At 35.5% G+C, this 18,452-nt stretch overlaps 4 protein-coding genes across 8 annotated transcripts in view; 2 read left to right on the plus strand and 2 right to left on the minus strand.

Annotated features, from left to right (window-relative positions):
- The window catches only part of LOC105680225 (radial spoke head 10 homolog B-like), a 45,369-nt gene extending 27,038 nt beyond the window's left edge, over window positions 1-18,331 (plus strand). For 4 of the 5 annotated variants that reach the window (XM_024368053.1, XM_024368052.2, XM_033321055.1 and 1 more), the window contains exons 4-11: window positions 13,533-13,851; window positions 14,199-14,374; window positions 15,015-15,215; window positions 15,337-15,440; window positions 15,505-15,591; window positions 16,205-16,352; window positions 16,546-16,751; window positions 17,035-18,170. In XM_024368053.1, the coding sequence (XP_024223821.1) occupies window positions 13,801-13,851; window positions 14,199-14,374; window positions 15,015-15,215; window positions 15,337-15,440; window positions 15,505-15,591; window positions 16,205-16,352; window positions 16,546-16,751; window positions 17,035-17,333 (1,272 nt within the window). In that variant the 5' untranslated portion in view covers window positions 13,533-13,800 and the 3' untranslated portion in view covers window positions 17,334-18,170. Of the gene's footprint in view, window positions 1-13,532; window positions 13,852-14,198; window positions 14,375-15,014; window positions 15,216-15,336; window positions 15,441-15,504; window positions 15,592-16,204; window positions 16,353-16,545; window positions 16,752-17,034; window positions 18,171-18,210 lie in introns of those variants that run through there. The other variant, XR_004461839.1, reaches the window with a different exon arrangement.
- Window positions 42-2,230, minus strand: LOC100744661. The gene has a single exon (XM_003489973.4). The coding sequence runs from the start codon at window positions 2,088-2,090 to the stop codon at window positions 1,071-1,073; it is 1,020 nt and encodes a 339-aa protein (XP_003490021.1). The 5' UTR covers window positions 2,091-2,230; the 3' UTR covers window positions 42-1,070.
- On the plus strand, window positions 5,692-9,138 carry LOC100744370. The gene is made up of 4 exons (XM_033321058.1): window positions 5,692-6,980; window positions 7,049-7,429; window positions 7,683-7,784; window positions 8,164-9,138. The coding sequence occupies exons 1-4, from the start codon at window positions 6,687-6,689 to the stop codon at window positions 8,377-8,379; spliced, it is 993 nt and encodes a 330-aa protein (XP_033176949.1). The 5' UTR covers window positions 5,692-6,686; the 3' UTR covers window positions 8,380-9,138.
- LOC100744491 lies at window positions 8,445-12,522 on the minus strand. Its single transcript, XM_033321096.1, has 4 exons — window positions 12,505-12,522; window positions 12,320-12,417; window positions 10,860-11,078; window positions 8,445-9,975 (listed from the first exon to the last, which is right to left on the minus strand). Exons 1-4 carry the CDS (start codon window positions 12,520-12,522, stop codon window positions 9,615-9,617), a joined length of 696 nt encoding a protein of 231 aa, XP_033176987.1. The 3' UTR covers window positions 8,445-9,614.
- Window positions 18,332-18,452: the final 121 nt, after the last annotated feature.

An 18,452-nucleotide genomic window follows, 5' to 3' on the forward strand; every position in this document is an offset into this window, starting at 1 on the left:
GGGTGGGGGGGGGGGGAGAAGATGAAACCAAGATTTTGTTCAATCTACGATGTATTTGCCACTGTATACACTTTCTGGTTCTCTTAATTTGTGGTTCTTATTTCATGTTCGTAAATATGCGCCCAAACCTGCAGACAGACAAGATACTTTTGTCACTAATACAATATAATATAATATGAGTCGTTCCTACAATCGAATCCTTCCTTTACTTAGATAATCTTTTATTATTATTATTGTTGTTGTTGTTGTTGATAATAGATATTAAGAAAAGACATAATCGATGAAAAAATCGATCGAAAGTGTAAAATAAACTTTACACAAGAATTTGTTGTGATGCTTTGTTTTCAAGAAAAATAACTTTGTACACTCGATAAATGCAAATGCCCTTAACTAAAGTTTAGTTTCATATCTTTCCGTATAGTATTATTGCTATTCAACGTTGTGTGCACAAGTATCATCAAGATTGAAGGAATATTGCTTAAAAGAGGTTTCTGCCGACAGTCGAAAGATGAAAAACAATGAAGAATTCGCTGAGGATGGAATGTGGTAACTTTATTTTTGTAAAAAAGTTGCATGTTTACCCGGTGCGGATAGCATTTGCGATACGTATCGTATTTTGATGTATAAATAGGCATGAAAACTAAACGCATCGGCGGGATTAATAAAACTACTAAACTCTGAAATAATGGTACACCGGAATCGTCGTATGTAACGTGCTTGGTCGAATCAAATTTTCCATCTTTTCGTCATTAAGAACTCTCTACTCATTGATAGAAAAAACACAAAGCAGATATCAAACTGATTTGATAACTGCATTAGCGACGGATTGTAACAATGATTTGTATACGAGACAAATGTAATTTATTTTCCATTATACATTTACGAGGAATATAGTTGATAAAATTATGATTTTGATTTGAAAAGTTTGATACAAAAAGGATGTATTCTAATAGAGCGGAACGATGTTATACAGATAATTTTACGTGCATTTATTGTTGAAACGTTTGTCAACGTTATTGTTGAAAATTGTAAAATCAAATCCATCGCGTCGTGAAAATTTGTCTTCTAATTTATTTTCGTGGTTCATTGTAATGATGCGGCGAATTGGAGGGGCTGATGTTTTTAGTGTAATTTAATAATACACTAGGCCAAACCACTTCGTTATCACCTACAACTGGTTGTTGTTTAACCGTTCTGTATGATCTTCTCGTTCTTCGAACGTCAAGAAACTTCTTGGTTCCTTCCTCGGGCTGCGTTTCCTTCGCGTTGTTTTCATCTTGGTCCACGCAGCTTAATTGCGTTCGATTGTTCAAGTTCGTTTTCACGACAGTTTCTTCGTTCTGAATGTAATTATTATTCGTTTGCTCTTCGTTCTGAAAAATTGTCAAACCGTTTTCATTATTTAGCTGATTGGTAACTGTCACGGTGATGTCATCTTCGTCTAAATCGAGCTTCGACAAGTCCACGTTGAACCATGCGACAGAGTCAAGTTGCCTGTTGGCATCCTGATGAGAATTTCTTGTAGAATCCAAGGCATTTTCTTTATCGTGATTGACGAACGCATCTTCGAATAGCTGACTGGCGATAAATCCTGACACTGTATTAACATGCCATTCGACCAGCTCCTCGCTGCTAACAGAAATCCCATCTTCTTCTCCGTTCGTGGTAACATTAACCTGTTTCTTGTCATTTTTAATGTCGCCAATTGTCTTGAAGTAAATACTATGGTCGTATCTATAGGTTTGCAGGCAAGAGCTGTCCAAATTGCTGTTTGATTGGTAATTGAGAGTTGCGCAGCAATCGATCTTGGTTTCCTCCGGTCGAGATTTTCGTCGTGACTTTTTCAAGCTATGAAAACGCGGACTCCAGGAGCAATCGTCGATGATCAGCTTATTGGAGGAAATACTCCAGCGTGGTTCCTGTCCTCCTTGCATAGTCATGCGACCTCTTGATAGTCTTTGTGATCTCAACCGGTTGTAACCTCTTGCGTACGCAGCCCATCGCTCGATTCGTTGAAAAATATACTCGGTTTCTTCGTTCCACCATTCCGACAAACCCTTTTGAATCGTTACACTAACATCCTCGGACATTATCACTGTTGCGGAGCACTTGAAACGATGGTAATCGCACGTATTTATTAAAGGCGGCAACCAAATGACGTACGACGAACGATGGATAACGAACGATAAATTTAGGTAAGAAGATAGGAAACGATTGGATTTTTGAAGAGACAACGGTTTGATTTATAGGGTACCTTCGAAGCACTAGAAATACCGAAGCCATCGAAGAGCTGTCATAATCCATGACCGTGACTTCGTACAAAGTTACGTGAAATTTTGTTTCTCGCTTCGTTGCCTGTGTGGCTTATACGAATTCCGCCCATACTGTGGTCACAAGCTCCGTAGTAAGCGAAAAGATGTATGTATCTGTAAAGTTAATCGCGCCAACTGTCTTAGATAACAAGCATCGATGGATTAACGTGGAGGTGATTCGTATAATAACTTTTATGAAACGACTATTCGCTGAATTTCAGGCGTGAATAAAATTTGATATACCTATAATAGTATTTAAAAGCTGCTATTGCTAACATTTTACATCGAATTTAAAAGTATCGCTATGTAAAAGTGAATAGAAGTTAAACAAACATTTTCTCTTATACGTAGGTGATTAGTCGCGTTGTTGCGTAGTATATCTGATCTGATTAAGTGAATTAAATCATGTCAATATCGTGAATAATAAATAGTTTTTCGAATACATTGTTCAAATTCGATAAAATAATTATAGTAAATAGGTAAAACTTGGTACCGTTATCGAAAGCAGTGTTCGTGCCTTCTTACACGCATATTTTAACATGAGAAACGGTCGCGTATGTAAACGATTTCACAAGGTAAGTGCGTTTAATATCACTTTGCATGTAATATCTGCAGTGACAATATTTCACGAAAAGGTGTCGTCCATATACGTGTAAAGACATACGTCGCTTGGTTCAAGTCCTCGTGAATCTTGATATCGTTAACATTTATTTAATTACGATAATCCAATAGGACAGAATGGAAAAATGAAAAAATGGAAAATTGAAAACTCTTACGAGTCTATAAATATTTACCGGAGGTACGCAATTAACAATACCGTAAAGCAAGTTGAATCATCGACTCGCAATTCATCGACTCAATTATCAAGGGAAACGGATCTTCTTATGAATTGGTCAGCTACACTCAAAAGCACACGCATATATCGTTTTATTTGCACGCAATCGTGTTTCGTATCTCCGCATTCCTATACTATATTCTTGTATACCTTCGCTTTACCGTGGATTAATTTGAATGATTGAAAATTCAATAAAACGAAAATTGTTGTACGTTATGCGGAAACTCGTTGAAAGCGGCAAACGTAACATACAGCGTTATTCACAATTTCATTTAGTTACTAAGTTCCAGTTAAGGGGCTAGATGAAACGACCTACACTGTTCAACAGAGAGAAAAGTCAAGATGGTAAAACGGTAATACGGTTATTCCAACTGCCAATCTTCGGATACTGTCGTGGAATATTAAACGTTCGACACAGGAGATGTGGCAGTTCTACGCGGCCAAGAAAATTCTTTATCAAACCAAAGTTACGTGAATTAAAATTCAAATAGCCCCTCAATGTTGCCCCGGGATACCGGGAATGATGGAGCGGTTGTTGTATAAAAAACCACGTGCAAACTCTTCTGCCGATTTTCGGACCCCTATATCGTACAGGTGAACAGCAGCTAACCTCGGCCCATCTTTTCTTGCGGTAACGTGAATCGTTAATCCTGTGTGCTTGCGCCCAATAATTTGTGCGTAATATTTACATCGAATCCTTGGCTTAAAATTTCGCGATCAATCATAATATCATATTTTAAATAACTATCGACAAGGACGTGAAAAGTTGTCTCCAATGTAAAACCGTTAATACGTACAACGGACAAAATCTGAGACGTACTTTTAACTCAAGTATTCCCGATTCCTCGCATTACTACTATATCGACTACGGATTCTTTAATTAATGAGCATTCGACTCCAGAATCGAAGTAAAATGGGAACGACTCACCCAGATGACTTAGACTACCCGTTGGAGACTCCACCACGCAGGAGTTCGTTCTTGGAGACGGGTTTTCTGCCCTGCAGTAGCGGACAATCAAGTGCAATATCGCCCTCCGCACGGCACTTGAAGCAAATCACCTGGGACGGTGTAGCCGACCGGCTTCCTTCCCGGCGTCGTGCATTCCTCTGCTTTTCGCTCCGCATCCTTTTGCGGCACTCCGTCGCTTTATGCCCGCGGATCCCACAGTGGTGATTAGCACAGCACTATCGGTGGTTAGAAAAAGATGCTAGCCGCCCTCGAGGGAAAGTTGCTAGTGGGAGACGTCGTTCGTTGAAAAATAGGTCTCCCCTATGTTCCCGTAGTTGGGATACAGACTGTTTGTCTGTTTGAAGGACTTTAGTTAACTAAATCTTAAGATTTATAACGGGCCCTCGGGCTAGCTGAACATGTACTGCGGAGACGCATCGACGTCTGGCAATCATCTTACTCAAAGAATAGGGTCTGCGTGTGGCGCGCCACGGGACAGAAACCGTTGGAATGTTTACTGTTGCGTGTCGCCACGAATATTTCTTTTAAGGAGAGCTATAGAACGGGCCCTCGGGCTAGCTGAACATGTACTGCGGAGACGCATCGACGTCTGGCAATCATCTTACTCAAAGAATAGGGTCTGCGTGTGGCGCGCCACGGGACAGAAACCGTTGGAATGTTTACTGTCGCGTGCCGCCACAAATATTTCTTTTAAGCAGAGCTATAGAATTACTTTGCTCATGTATCAAAATCACTTTTTTGCTCATGTATAATATAGAAAATCTGCTTGTTGACCATGATAATTTCGTAGATTTCGTAAGTAAACGACAATAGTTTGACGATTATGGTCATATGAAATTCGGGAAAAGGGAACATTTCGGAGATTATGGTTATATGCGACTTGGCAAGACGCACGATTAACTACCGATGATACTAATACTTTTGAGATGATAATTCCAATCGTGTGGCGTCGTTCCACTATCATCGTCGCGATACTAGATGAAATATATTTTACATTACAAATACGCATTCTGTTATTCTGCCCTTTCTCCTCCTTTCTTTTTCTCATTGAATTAATTGGGGGAAAAAGGACACAATGAGTTAACATATAATATTATAATAACAAGCATAATTACGTTTTAATGTTCTAATAATTACGTTCCTCTTCTCGTGTGTTAATTATTTATCATGAGACAATGATGAGATGATGACAATGATTTTAATTAAAAAAATAATTTAATACCGTCATCGTCGATGAAAGTCTCCGTAACATCTATCTACTTTTATCCTTCAAAATGATTCGATACACATTTTAATTGTGGATAATATATCGTTATTATTCTGAAAGTATAACGTACCTTAACTGCTCTTACACTAAATACGGTATAAAGATCGTTTCATTATTTCACGAATCATTTCGCTTTAGTGTGGAGATGTCTTATCGTCAGGGAGAAATTTATTGCGAGAAATGTTCACCAGATCATAATTTGTCCCTCAAATCACTTTTGCATGTTAGCTAGCGACGATCCATTTTTAACGTAGGACCGGTTACCTTAGCGCCGTTCAATTTCCAAACAATTTGTCGAGGACTGGTAAGAGGACTGTGAGGAACGAATGACGCGGCACACACCTCAGCCATTTGCAATTGTATGAGCATTTGAACAATTTGGTCCAACAGTGCACCGCCCCTGCTATTTCCTATCAAAAATCCAAGTCCTTGCCGGACGATTCTCCGATATATCACTATATCGCCTTGAGACAAAAAAATTTTAACTTTGCGCTACGCAATCACAGCGATGGATCTTCTTGTCAAATGTTAATGAATAATAAGTTTTTCACTGTTAGATCCAATCTTTCCCCTTGAATTTCGACGTAAAAATCATTTACATATCTTGTCTTTCACATATACGTATGTACATCGCTGTTCTCATCTTTTCATAAATCTCTGCTCACAATAGTCCTTTCAAGTTCAAACATAAGACTAAACGTCTGGCTAAACTCGAAATATCCGTGTGCCTGATACATAAATAACGGCGTAAGAGAGTCTGTCAGTCTTGGAAGAAACGCGTATCGCTAAAGATCCTATAAATTATCACGTTCTATACCTCTCCAGTTACTTCAGAAGTATCGCCTTCTATAAGTGGCGCGAGTAAGCTCTCCTATAACTAACTGAATATCTAACTTATCGCATCCAGAAGTATGTGATTTCCTACCTGTTCCAGACCGTTTTATTACACGTCATATCCACGAACGCTAACTCTGTTGCGTGAGATCGCCTCCCACTGCACCTGTTTGCTCCTTACCGCAACCGGCCTCCATGTATAATGCAAACAATAATTGTCATCGTTGAATCAACCAGCAATGCAAGAAACCAGCAGCGAAATCAACAACCTTGTCCGCGAGTGTAACGCCGAATATGATTTATTAAATTGTTCGTGTGTACAAGATAATTTCATACGGATTCAAACGTCCGCAAACGGCCAGTTGTGTTCGACGCGATATAGCAATGTTTTGTACTGAACGAATATCCTTCTGTTAAATTTTATTAAACTCTATTTCGTTCGTACAAAGTACACAGTCCCTTGAAATTATGCCGAAAAGAATAACGCCGGAGAAAGTGATCGACATCGTTTGGTTTAGCGTAGCTTTGACTTTCTGTTGGCCGCCTCCTATCAATAGCAGCGGAACGCGAACTCTGGTTCACAAAATTTTGCAGATGAGTGGCGTTATTAACGCTTGCATGCTGCTCCCGCCGCTGTTATATTCGATTTATCTGCATCTAGACGATATAATCATTGTTTCTGAATGTATCTGTCTGTTTATGGTTGTAAGTCAAATTGTGGTTCAGACTGTTATATGTTTCATCAATCACGATTCCCTGCAAGTAAGTTTTTATTCACTTCCACCTTACGTTTGATTGAAAAAGATACGCGCTTTAACAACGGGTTACAGCACGTAGTCGAGGAAATGACAGTCTGCGTTAAACAAGCGCGAGAATACGAAATGGAAATTTTTTCCAAGCATATCGCGCGATGCAGCGTCTTTTATGCAAGTTCTATGGTATGTATTTACTTGACCGCGACTGCCTTTTCGATAGGACCTGCAGCCTTGCCGCTATCCTTCCCAAGCGAAGCGGAATATCCATTTCGCGTTAATTATACGCCAGTATACCTTATCATCTACACGCAACAGTCTATCCTCAGCTATCAATGCGCAGCACATGTATGCTTAAGCATGTTTGGATCGCTTCTGCTTTGGTTTACCGCCGCGAGATTCCAGTGTTTGGCCATGGAATTAAAAAAGACGTCAGACGTTAGTACCCTGATCGTTTGCGTTGAGAAACAATTATATTTGAGAAGGTAAGAGTGAGATTTTACAACGCGTGGACGAAACGGAGCGTTCATGTTTATCGCGAGTTCTTTTTTTCTAGATACGCAAAAGAAGTGGTGGATAATCTTCGTTACATAGTGCTTTACGCTATAGGAGTAAGCACGTCTGCTCTAACTTTATGTGGTATTATATTGCTCGTGGTAAGTGAATCTTGTAATATTTTGTACAACGAATTAACTAAATAGCTTACATCTAGGATGTACCGCCAATGGTGAAAATACAGTTCGTAACTCTATGCCTCACTTTACTTACGGAGATTTATGTATACGCGTGGTCAGCCGATTACATGAAAGATATGGTAAATCAGGTTCTATGGTTTAGGTGTAAGGAAAGAGGTAGTAATATGACCACTTTTATTGATGAAACTCTGATTATATTTATGAAACGCTTCGATATACAAAAAGATATTTAACAGCCGAAAATTGCTTTCATAATTGCTAGCGATTGACGATGCTGACGTTAAAAAGGTAAATGAACAACGACGTGTTGTAAATTATAACTGCTTGTTGTCGTTGCACCGGACGTAATTTCATAAATAATAGTCTGTTTCGTTTAATACTACCACGTTCAACCTGTGGTAATAGGTGGGTAATAGTACGTTCATATTACCACCTCTTTTTTCGCGCAATCTGTGAATTATGTTCCCTTAGATACAACTAATTCCTCGTATGTCATAGAGCATAAATGTCTCACGAAGCGCATACGACACGATATGGTATAAACAAACGTTGGAAGTGCAAAAAAATTTGTCGATCGTGCTGGTATATCAAGAGCCAGTAACTCTCTCTGTCAGTTGTATAATACCAGAGCTTTCTTTGCGTTATTATTGTTCGGTAAGGACCACATATCGATTAATACTTGCTGCAATAGAACAAATAAAATTCTACAGCTAAATTTGGCAAAAAATTTTCAAATAAATCAAATGCCATATTTGACGTTGTTCGGTTACATGCAACGGTAAACGTAATTGCAATTTTTCAAATTGTTAATTTTACTTTTAAGACACTGTTCGCATTTTCAGTTGATCGCGATGCAGCCTCATTGCCAGAGTGTAAATGATATTCTGTCTAATGTTCTGTTTGCAAGATTTCTATTATCAATATCACTTAACTATGAATATAGTGTCCATATAGATCCATATTACATATTCTTCTTTTATTCAAATTGCCATAAAACTGGCATATAACTGCAATCTCTTTAATTGTAATCAACGAACTAATCAAAGATGACATATAATTAACAAGCTGAAAATATTTCAGTATCTGTCCAATACTTTCTCCATCTTCACTGCTTTGCGTGTGGTGATCGAAGATAATGCGGAATAAATGCGAGTAAAAGAATATGGACACTGTTTTAATCGTATATTACAAAACGATGCTTTTATCGTGGTAGTTGCGATTAAAATCACAATTGCAGAATGAGCCCTGTAACCACTACAGTATTATAGAAAACAAGTTCCTATCAAGCTGTAATTTGTTTTTAATACGATAGTACAATATAATTATAATAGTTGCATTATTTGTAATTATCCGATTTATCATAGTTGTTTCGTATAATGTAACCACCAGCTTTTGTTTTATCGGTAATATCGGTTGAGATCATAGGTCCGTACGCATTTGTAATTGAATCAAAATAAAACGAAACTAACGTTACTTTTCCATCTATACTGTATTTGCCACTCTGCAATTTCTCTATACACTTCCTGGCCCTCTTAATTTGTAGTTTTTAATTTCATGTTTGCAAATATGCGCCGGAACCTGCAGACTGACTATATGCTTTTATCGCTAATGTAACACGGATCCAACAGGAATGGAACACAAATTCCTTCGTTTACTTGGATAATCCTTTGTTGTTGTTGTTATTATTATTATTACTATTATTATTATTACTATTATTATTATTATTATCATCATATTACGAGTAGATTTCCATATTGTATCCTTTCTATTCTCTTCATCTTAATACGCGTGGATGTTCATGTTTTATACTACGTAGAAAACTCTTTAACAAGCAAGTCACAAAACAGAGACATTACTTTATCAGCATATTCTCTAACGACAATAATAATTCATTTCTTTCGACGAATTCGATAAAATATATTCTCGGTTATTTTTGTACATTTCAATTTTCAATCCTTACAGTCTTTTATATTAGACGCATTGATGTGTTCGGAAGGCTGACTGTCTTGAAACGTACGCAGTTTGTATCTTCTTGATTTTAAATCAGCTATTTGTTTATGAAGTTCCATATTGTCATCTAAAAACGTGTACGTCCCGTCTCGCTTTTCCAATTCTTCCAGACTATATCCGATAGTCCGTCGATTTAAGAGCCATGGTTCCGGTGGTGGTGGCGGTGGCGGTGGTAACGTTCTTCGTTTCATGGGATGAGGTGATCTGTAATGAATTTCCGTTGTTGTTCGATAATCCATGTTACGGGCTTCATCGGCATCGTACACGATATCCGTCAATGTCTCTTGTTTTTCTTCGGGCCTGCGATATATTTTTCACATGTCATAAGAAATATCATACATTTATTTCTTACAAACGTGTAACATTATACTTGTATGATATAATTGATATATTATTGTGATTGTATGATATTACTGGTATTATTTTGTGATATTACGCGATATTATTTTTCTAAACTATCAATATGTGCTGATTCATCGTATCATAAGTATATAAAGTGATTTCTTCTATAGTATTCTCTTTCCAGTAGTAGATATTTAATAAAATGTAATTGTCGAAGAAAAAGTCGGATACTTTGTTTTGAAGAAAAATGTCTTTGTAAATTCGACGAATGACCGTGCATCTAGCTAAAATGAAATTCTGCTTATCCATCCAACACTGCGTGAACAAATATCATTACGATTGAATTTTCCTCGAAGGAGATTCCTGTCGTCATTCGAAAGATGAAAATTACACTAAATTCGTCAAGGGTGGTAATTTTATTTCTATAAAAAAGTTCCTTATTTACGATATGAATAGCATTTGCAACGTGTATTGCGTTCTTATATAAATGTACATGAAAACTAAACGCTTTAATTTTATACTAAAATCTAGTTTCTTAATCTACGATACAAAATAGCTACAGTATTTGTTCCATTCTTTTCAATTTCCTTCGTAAACATTTTACTATATATTTAAAACCTTCTCGCGAGAGATTATTCTATTCATATTTTGCTGCTACTAACGACAAACCTATACACAATACGCGTCATATTTTTCATAATGCTCCACTCGCTATAAAAGGTAACTGTGATTATAGTTTTCAAACAGTTGCCATAATAATAATTATCGTCTCACATTGAATGGAATCATCTATTTTGACTATTCTTTAATATCGAATAAAAAATTATTTCACGAATACATACTCTAACGTTGCAAGTGACTTGATATGAAGTAGAGTACGTTGCGGATAAATTGGTTTATACGAGTCTTTTAATTCTATTTGAGACAACATCGCGTGTGTTTCCGTAATTCCTGTACAAGCAGGTTCTGGTCCTAGTCTTTCATACGATGATTTATGAAGATTCCCTTTCGGTGGAAATATGTCTTTGTTGTCTCTGGGTTCAGCCAACGTATGCATTTGCCTGTAAATAGCAAATTTTAAGTTTTGTCAAAGTCTACAAATAACGACGTATCGACTTCTCATATGTATATTCACGAGTCAACTATGTATGTGTAAGATCGAAGGTTTGAGCAAAACGGGAAAATAAGGCGGGGCAAAGGAACCGGATAAGCCCGAGAATCAACGACCAGGTCATAATAAATAACAAATAAATATAGGTGGACTGAATAATTATACTATTAAACACGACAAACTATTAAATAAATGTTTCTGAGAATTTCATCTTCCTAAAGCGTAAAAGAATATTTAAAAAATACACCTAACACGTTATATAACAGCATTGCATATTCATATTTCGCATTGCGTATTCATATACATATACACACACATATACGTATCCATACGTGTAAATATTATTAATTATGTCTTCTTGACTAAAAGTTTCGGAAAGAGTAATACTTACATCACGGAAGATGATATTTAGCTTGATAATTTACTACGATAAAAATGAGTAGTAATTAGTATGTTTAATGATCAATTTGTATGTCCTTTTCCCCATTTACCACTTTGCATCGTAATATTAGAGATTTTATTTATTTTGTACTAAGTAGAAAAAAAACTACACGCACAGTTGAAAGCTGTTGCAGTTTGAGTGGTCTGACAATCTATATTGACTATATTGACTATAGTGACTATAGTGACAAAACTGCGTTGCTACGCACAATAGAAGGCGGGAACGTTTCACCCTTCTTCGTTTTCCTTGTTACAGCTTGACAACATAGGGAATACTATCGAATACAAGGAGTAAGAAACATAGAAGTATATACGATGCAAACTTCTGTATCATATCGCAATTTAAAAAGTATATCTTATACAAGAAGTTACATGTCATGGTAAAGTTTTGGAAGTATATAAAATAATGTGCATAAAATATTCCAGAATATAATACTTGGATAAGAGTTAGGAATGCATGGCTGAAGATGTAAACTAATAAAATAATAAAAGATAATAAAAATAGTAAAATTTAACATTTTTGCATAAATAATACATATAGATAATATATGGATGAAGTATTTATATTGGAAGGATCGACAAAAAATTATTGCGAAGCTTCGAGTCGATTAAAAATTAAACGAACGACAAACATTTCCCCAAAATTTATCACATTGGTATAAATATCGATTACACGTGTATCGAATAACAATAAAATATTATTTTTATTTCTGTGCATATTTATATAAATAAATAATGAAATATGCTTACCAATCATGAACCTTTACTTTGGTGTTGTAAATAGCAGGAGTATGAAAAACAATCGGTTCGAAATCTTTAAATTCATCTTCACAGGTTGGAAAGACGACCTACGATTCAACCAGTATATTTTCTATATTTATAATACTTTGTATACAAAAATAAATCCGTACAATAGTATTGATTCTAATTTATACGCCATTGTAACAGGCCATTATACGTATACATGTAATAGAAGGAACTTGCGAAAATAAATGTAACGAAATGCAAAGAAATGAACCGAGGTAATATTTATTTTTGTCGAATAAAATTAAACATAAATAAATTAAACATGAAGTTTTGTGCGAGTACAGACTTCGTAGCACGATCAAAAAATTGATAATTGTCAATAATTTGATAACGCTTTTTATACAAATATAATCTTACGTTCAGTTTCCCTTTCGTCAACATTTATTCTTCTTTTCAGTTAGGCAACTTGAATATTTGTTATTTTTCTTGATATTTTATCCTGCGGGATAACGTGATTAATCGAAAGTTAATCGGAATCCAGTGTCAATTATTTTCAAAAACATTTCAAAAACATTTCAAGAACATCGCGTAAAACATCGTCTTGTTGCGCAAAATAACGTCTGTCGAATCTCTGATATCTTCACGTTTCTTAGATTTTACGATATACGTGGACGTAAATTATTAAAATTCTATCGCAGAATTGAATGTTACTCTTAAATAACTTTAGCGAAAGTATAGGTTTTGCGAGTTTACTTGGAAACATATAAAAAAGATGAATAGTACGCTAAAAGAAGTGATATCAGAGAAATGTCGGAAGAAGGTTATTTCTCTGGAATCGTATAGCGAGAACGAAGGAGAAGTGGAAGAGATGGAAGAAAAAGAAAGCGAAATAGTAGAGGAATTACCTTTCGAAGATATTCTCGCTGACAAACGTCGTAAATATAGCGCTAAAGAAGAATTCATTTTTCTTCTTTATAATGACACTTTGCAGTATTTTGTGAAAGAGTAATCGTTTTCATTTTCGCTCTCGTTTAAATTTTTACTGAAATTTTGATATTTCTATCAACTCTCTTTGATACCTTTATGAACTGTTACGATCCAAAGTTCCATATACGTACGATTTTCCCTGTTTATTACGTTTAACAGCCGAGTAAAATACGCGTTAAAAATGTCAATTACTCGATGTTTGTTATTTAACATTCATTGTTTAATATAGGTGGGATGGCACGTATTTAAGAAAAAAGCCTACGAAGATATTGGTCGATGATTCGAGAAACTCGTCCAACGATGACGAAGATATAGGTGAAAGACAAGATTACGAAGATGTAAATGAATCGAAAGAAAGCGACAATAATTCCGAAGAATTTAATAACGATACAAATAAATCAAGTTTCGTTTCGTCTTGGAAATTATCACTGCCCGATGAATTTGCAAATATAAGATTTATTAGTAACAATACGTACAGCGGTCGTATTAGTAGAAAAATGATGGAGGGTGAAGGCGTATACAAATGGTCTAACGGTGCTCGGTATAAAGTAAGAATTTTCAAATTTCCTATTATTACGATACAAGTATATAAATTTCAGCGATACAAGTCGTTAATGGAATTCATACATGTAATACATACGGTCATCATTCTTTCCGGCAATATGCTTTTTATGCATTAAAGATTATATCAATGGCAAAAGCGATTGTATATATTTTACAAAAAAACCTTGCACTTGGTTAACAATTACTCTAGTTATTAATCATAATATACGATTAATTTATATATATATATATATATGATTTTTTTTTAATTTTGCCTCAACATAAGTAGAAACGATAAAATAAATAACTTCCCTCGCTTTTCGTTATTATTGAAAGTTGTGTGGTTTCATAGGGAGAATTCGAACAGAATGTTATGCATGGCAAAGGTCTATTAGAATGGAACAATGTTTGCTGGTACGAAGGTGATTTTACGAACGGCTACCGACATGGTAGAGGAATTATGGTGGATGGAGAAAATCGTTACATGTATACCGGTCAATGGCATATGGGTCAAAGACATGGGAAAGGGTAAGTACGTAACAAAGTACAGGTGAAATATTTTCACAAGCCAGAGAAAGACTGTTTCTACACTGATGTAAAATCGATGATTATTAAAATATCGCAGACATAATTATGTAATACGACGAAACGTTTTTTAACGCGTAAAACTTACGTCCTTTACAAATCTACTAGTAAAACAATTAATTCGATTTATGTCTTAGGATGTGTTAGTTGTCGGTGTGGCTATTATTATTAGATATATGTTCAGGTTGTTATAAAAGTGTTAGAATTGCACGAAACAAACGTGAAAATTCATATGCAAAAGTGTCGATAGAAGCTTATTTTTCAACTTAACTTACAAGCAATCGAATTTCGCGCTAGAGACATTCTATCATATCGCCGTGTCCCTTGTCCTCCAAAGCCTCTCGACAAGAAACATTCGATTTCGACGCGTCCTCTTGACGGTATCATTTTGAACGCGTGATTTACTGAGCTACGTGCACGTGGAATTGTCGCCACTTGTTACCGTATTCGGTACGCAATCTGTTGACGACGATTTTATTCTCTGGTAATATAATTATTGGCAAAAAGTGTCGTTATCATATTCACTGCGATACAAGTTTTTTTGTAAATAATCAGTTTTTTGTAAATGTACTTGTTAAAAAAGTTATTCCCGTTACTCTGACAATGGTTCATACGACGGTGATTGGGTAATGAACAAAATGAACGGGATTGGATTACGAATTTATCCAAGCGGTGGCCGTTACGTGGGTCAATGGAAGAACGGAGTTCGTGATGGTATCGGAACCATGGTTTGGTCCAATGGGAGTCTCTATCGTGGGGAATGGAAATGCGGTGCAATGCACGGGTTTGTTTTGGTCCCTATGGTTTTATAACGATGAATGAAAGAAATATAGTTACATTGGAGGAGTGGTTAAAATACTTATGTTAGTTTTATTTAATATTACAAGATAATATAATGTTTGCAGCTATGGAGAGTACGTATGGAATGGATTTTTTAATAAAACGTTTGCTTGGCCGCAAGAAGCATCGTACGTAGGTTACTGGCGTCGCGGAATGCGTCATGGCAAGGGTGAATCTATACTGTTATTCTGAAACAATGTTCGATAAAGATAATAATAAGATCGTTATAATAGGGGAGATAAAGCTGAATTCCGTCGGTGGAGCTAAGTATTCTGGTTATTGGAAGGATAATAAAAAGCATGGTTACGGAGTCATAATTGGTAACGCGAACGTTTTACAAAATTAAGATATTTGTAGCAAAGATACATATTGTTGACGCAGCCAACCTCGAGAACTCGAATCACAAGGCAACGACTAAAAAAGCCTTCGAGCTGTGGAGATTTTACTTTTTCTACGAATAAGAGACGTTTAATATTCGAAACGAGTGGAACAAGTTTTGCGCGAAAGTCGATATTCTTCGAATTGCAGAGGATGTAGAGACTCAAGTTCTAGAGGTCAATTATTTATTTGAAAAATAAGCGACAAGTTGAATCGTGGTTTTTTCATTGTAAAGCGTAGATTCGTATATCGTAGCTACGTATATTATAGGACACGTATACGATATTTATATACGGTTTTCACAAAGAAGCGGAAGGTTTTTTTTATTTATTTATTGATATTAACAATCAATTCTCGCATTGAGAAAGAAGCGGAAGGTAACGAGCAAAATTGTTATGCGAGTTATCGAGGTTCGACTAATAACGTAAGCTAGTTATTTTTCATCCTTTATTATCAACATGAGATTGTATTACAAATGATTCCCTTATATTTGATATGACGTTTTTTGATGGATCAAATATTGCGTCAAAGTAAAAATATTCGTGTTTTATGCAGGAAGTAACGGGCACAAGTTTGAGGCTAATCCATTATTTTTAAATGATATTTTGTGTGCGCCGAACGTTGTAGCCGATAATTTAGAAACTGAAACGAAAACGAAGGATGAAGGAGAATGCATGCGAACAGCTAAAGAAATAAAAACAGCGTAAGAATGCCATATGCATATACATTGTACACTGTACAATAACGATCATAGGTACAAAATGAGTACAATTGATGTAACAGTTTATACAAAGTCGGTAGTAAAATGTATCTACGCACATATGTACAATAACGAAATATAAGAAATATATTTCAATGTAAATTAATATAATTAATTTCTACTTAATCATTGATAGATTTGCCGAGAAACCTGGTCAATTGGTAGAAACTTGGCCAACACCTATTCTGAAGCCAGAACAGTTTCTATGTTTATCTTACTATATAACTCGTCTATTGGATCCAAAAAATATGGAGCCATCTGTCGTATTTTCGCCTCCATCTGGAAAATGCTACAGTTGTGAAAGAGAATCTTGTTCTTGTTTGCCACATCCACTTTCCATAGGTCAATATTTCTAATTATTATTTAACATATACTACACGCAAATTACGCAAATTGCAAGTGTAAATGAAAATAATTCGAAAATACGATTGCATTCCTTCTTCGTATTTTAATCGGATAAAGTGACACCATTATTTCGTTACACGAGAATAACGGCGACATTTTTAAATTCTTGTTAATAAAATAAAAATATTTCCACTCGTGTATACTAAACTTTTGCACTAAACGTTTGAACGAAAGATGTTCAAGGAGTGAGTGGCGACTTACATGAAAAACTTTCATGCAGATACGATTACAAGTGAACGAAACGACATCACGCAGACACATGCGCCCGAATCCTACACCGAGAATATGATAGAATCTGTCTGGAAATATGAAGAATGCTGGACATATAATTGTTTGACGTTTCACATGCATCGTTTACGTGAAATTTACAACGATTATGCTACGTTATTTGCCAAGTCGGCGCCAAAATGCAATCTGGCGATGAGTAGATTATGTTTATGGCAATTATGGAGAGATTGTGGTATTCATAAGAAAGGACTTAGCCTCACTGAAATCGATAGTTACATTGGTGAACGTTAATTGATAACTACTGTAAACATCGTTGTATATTATGTCACAGTACTGTACAAAAGTCCTTTTCTTGGACCGTCAGTAGTGATCACTACAGAGTAGTAATCTCACAATGATGGTATTAATACTTTTAGGGAATACGTATTTGTGGTGTTTGACTTTCTTAAGTAATAACGATAAACCTAAGATAATATCAAGTATCTTTATATTCATTTGGTAGGTAGCCTAAGATTTTGCACAGTACTGTGTACCAGTACATATTGTATATGTATATGAGTAAATTAGTTTTTAATGCAACAAAACAGTAGTTTGGAATAATATCCGCTATCGCAAACACGTCTCGCTATAAAGTTTCTATTATTAATGTGAATCGTTAAAATATTAGCGAAAAATGAAACCACGATGGTGAAAGATCCTCTTCATCCGTTCGAAAAGATTGAAATCTGGCAATTTTTACACGCCTTGTTAGAAGTTTCCTGGCACTTATATACTAAACACAACGACGATGAAGTCGAGGAAATGAACGGAAAAATCGCTGGTGGTTTGCACAAATTTTTAAAAAACTATATATATCCTCATGCTGGAAATCATGTTGGTACGTAAGTACATACCTAATACGGTAACATTATCATAAATAATATAATATAAATGTAAAAAGTGGCTTTTGAAAAGAAAAGGTGGTATTGTTATGAAGACAATTTATGTCATAAGGAATATAATTTGCGTCTATGTAAGTTTTTGGGAATTTTCATTAAACTAAATGAAACAAATGTTTATGACTCTATGAAACAGCTAGAAAATCTTTTGTGTTGTTAATCATTTGCACAACAAATACAACTTTTTCAATTTTAAACTGAAATTTTCTAAATAAAATACAACTTTCCAGGTAGTCTGTGCCGTGAAAATCAAGATTTGCTACCTATATATTGCGTCTTTGAATTGTACCAACAGATTGGCTATCCAGTTTCTGCAAAAGATCTCCTTCGTGCTACGTGCGTTTTAAAACGTAAGCTAACTGTCTGTTATTATTTGTTATTTAAATTTTTCAATTATTAACTTCCGAAATTTTTGTCAACTTTTAATAGAAAGTAAATAAACATTAAATAATGTAATAACTTTTGAACGTTT

Source organism: Bombus impatiens, unplaced genomic scaffold (genome assembly GCF_000188095.3).
Source record: "Bombus impatiens unplaced genomic scaffold, BIMP_2.2 scf_0389, whole genome shotgun sequence".
In the NCBI taxonomy this organism is placed as follows: Eukaryota; Metazoa; Arthropoda; class Insecta; order Hymenoptera; family Apidae; genus Bombus; species Bombus impatiens.

Bases quoted from the DNA above. Each gene is read 5' to 3' on its own strand.
- LOC100744661 (XM_003489973.4), bottom strand. From the start codon at position 2,090: ATGTCCGAGGATGTTAGTGTAACGATTCAAAAGGGTTTGTCGGAATGG.
- LOC100744370 (XM_033321058.1), top strand. From the start codon at position 6,687: ATGCCGAAAAGAATAACGCCGGAGAAAGTGATCGACATCGTTTGGTTT. The intron at 6,981-7,048 runs GTAAGTTTTTAT...AACGGGTTACAG, and splicing joins TCAATCACGATTCCCTGCAA to CACGTAGTCGAGGAAATGAC. The intron at 7,430-7,682 runs GTTGAGAAACAA...GCTTACATCTAG, and splicing joins TTAGTACCCTGATCGTTTGC to GATGTACCGCCAATGGTGAA.
- LOC100744491 (XM_033321096.1), bottom strand. The intron at 11,079-12,319 runs GTAAGCATATTT...TGCTATTTACAG, and splicing joins AAAGTAAAGGTTCATGATTG to GCAAATGCATACGTTGGCTG. The intron at 9,976-10,859 runs GTATGTATTCGT...AATATATCGCAG, and splicing joins AAGTCACTTGCAACGTTAGA to GCCCGAAGAAAAACAAGAGA.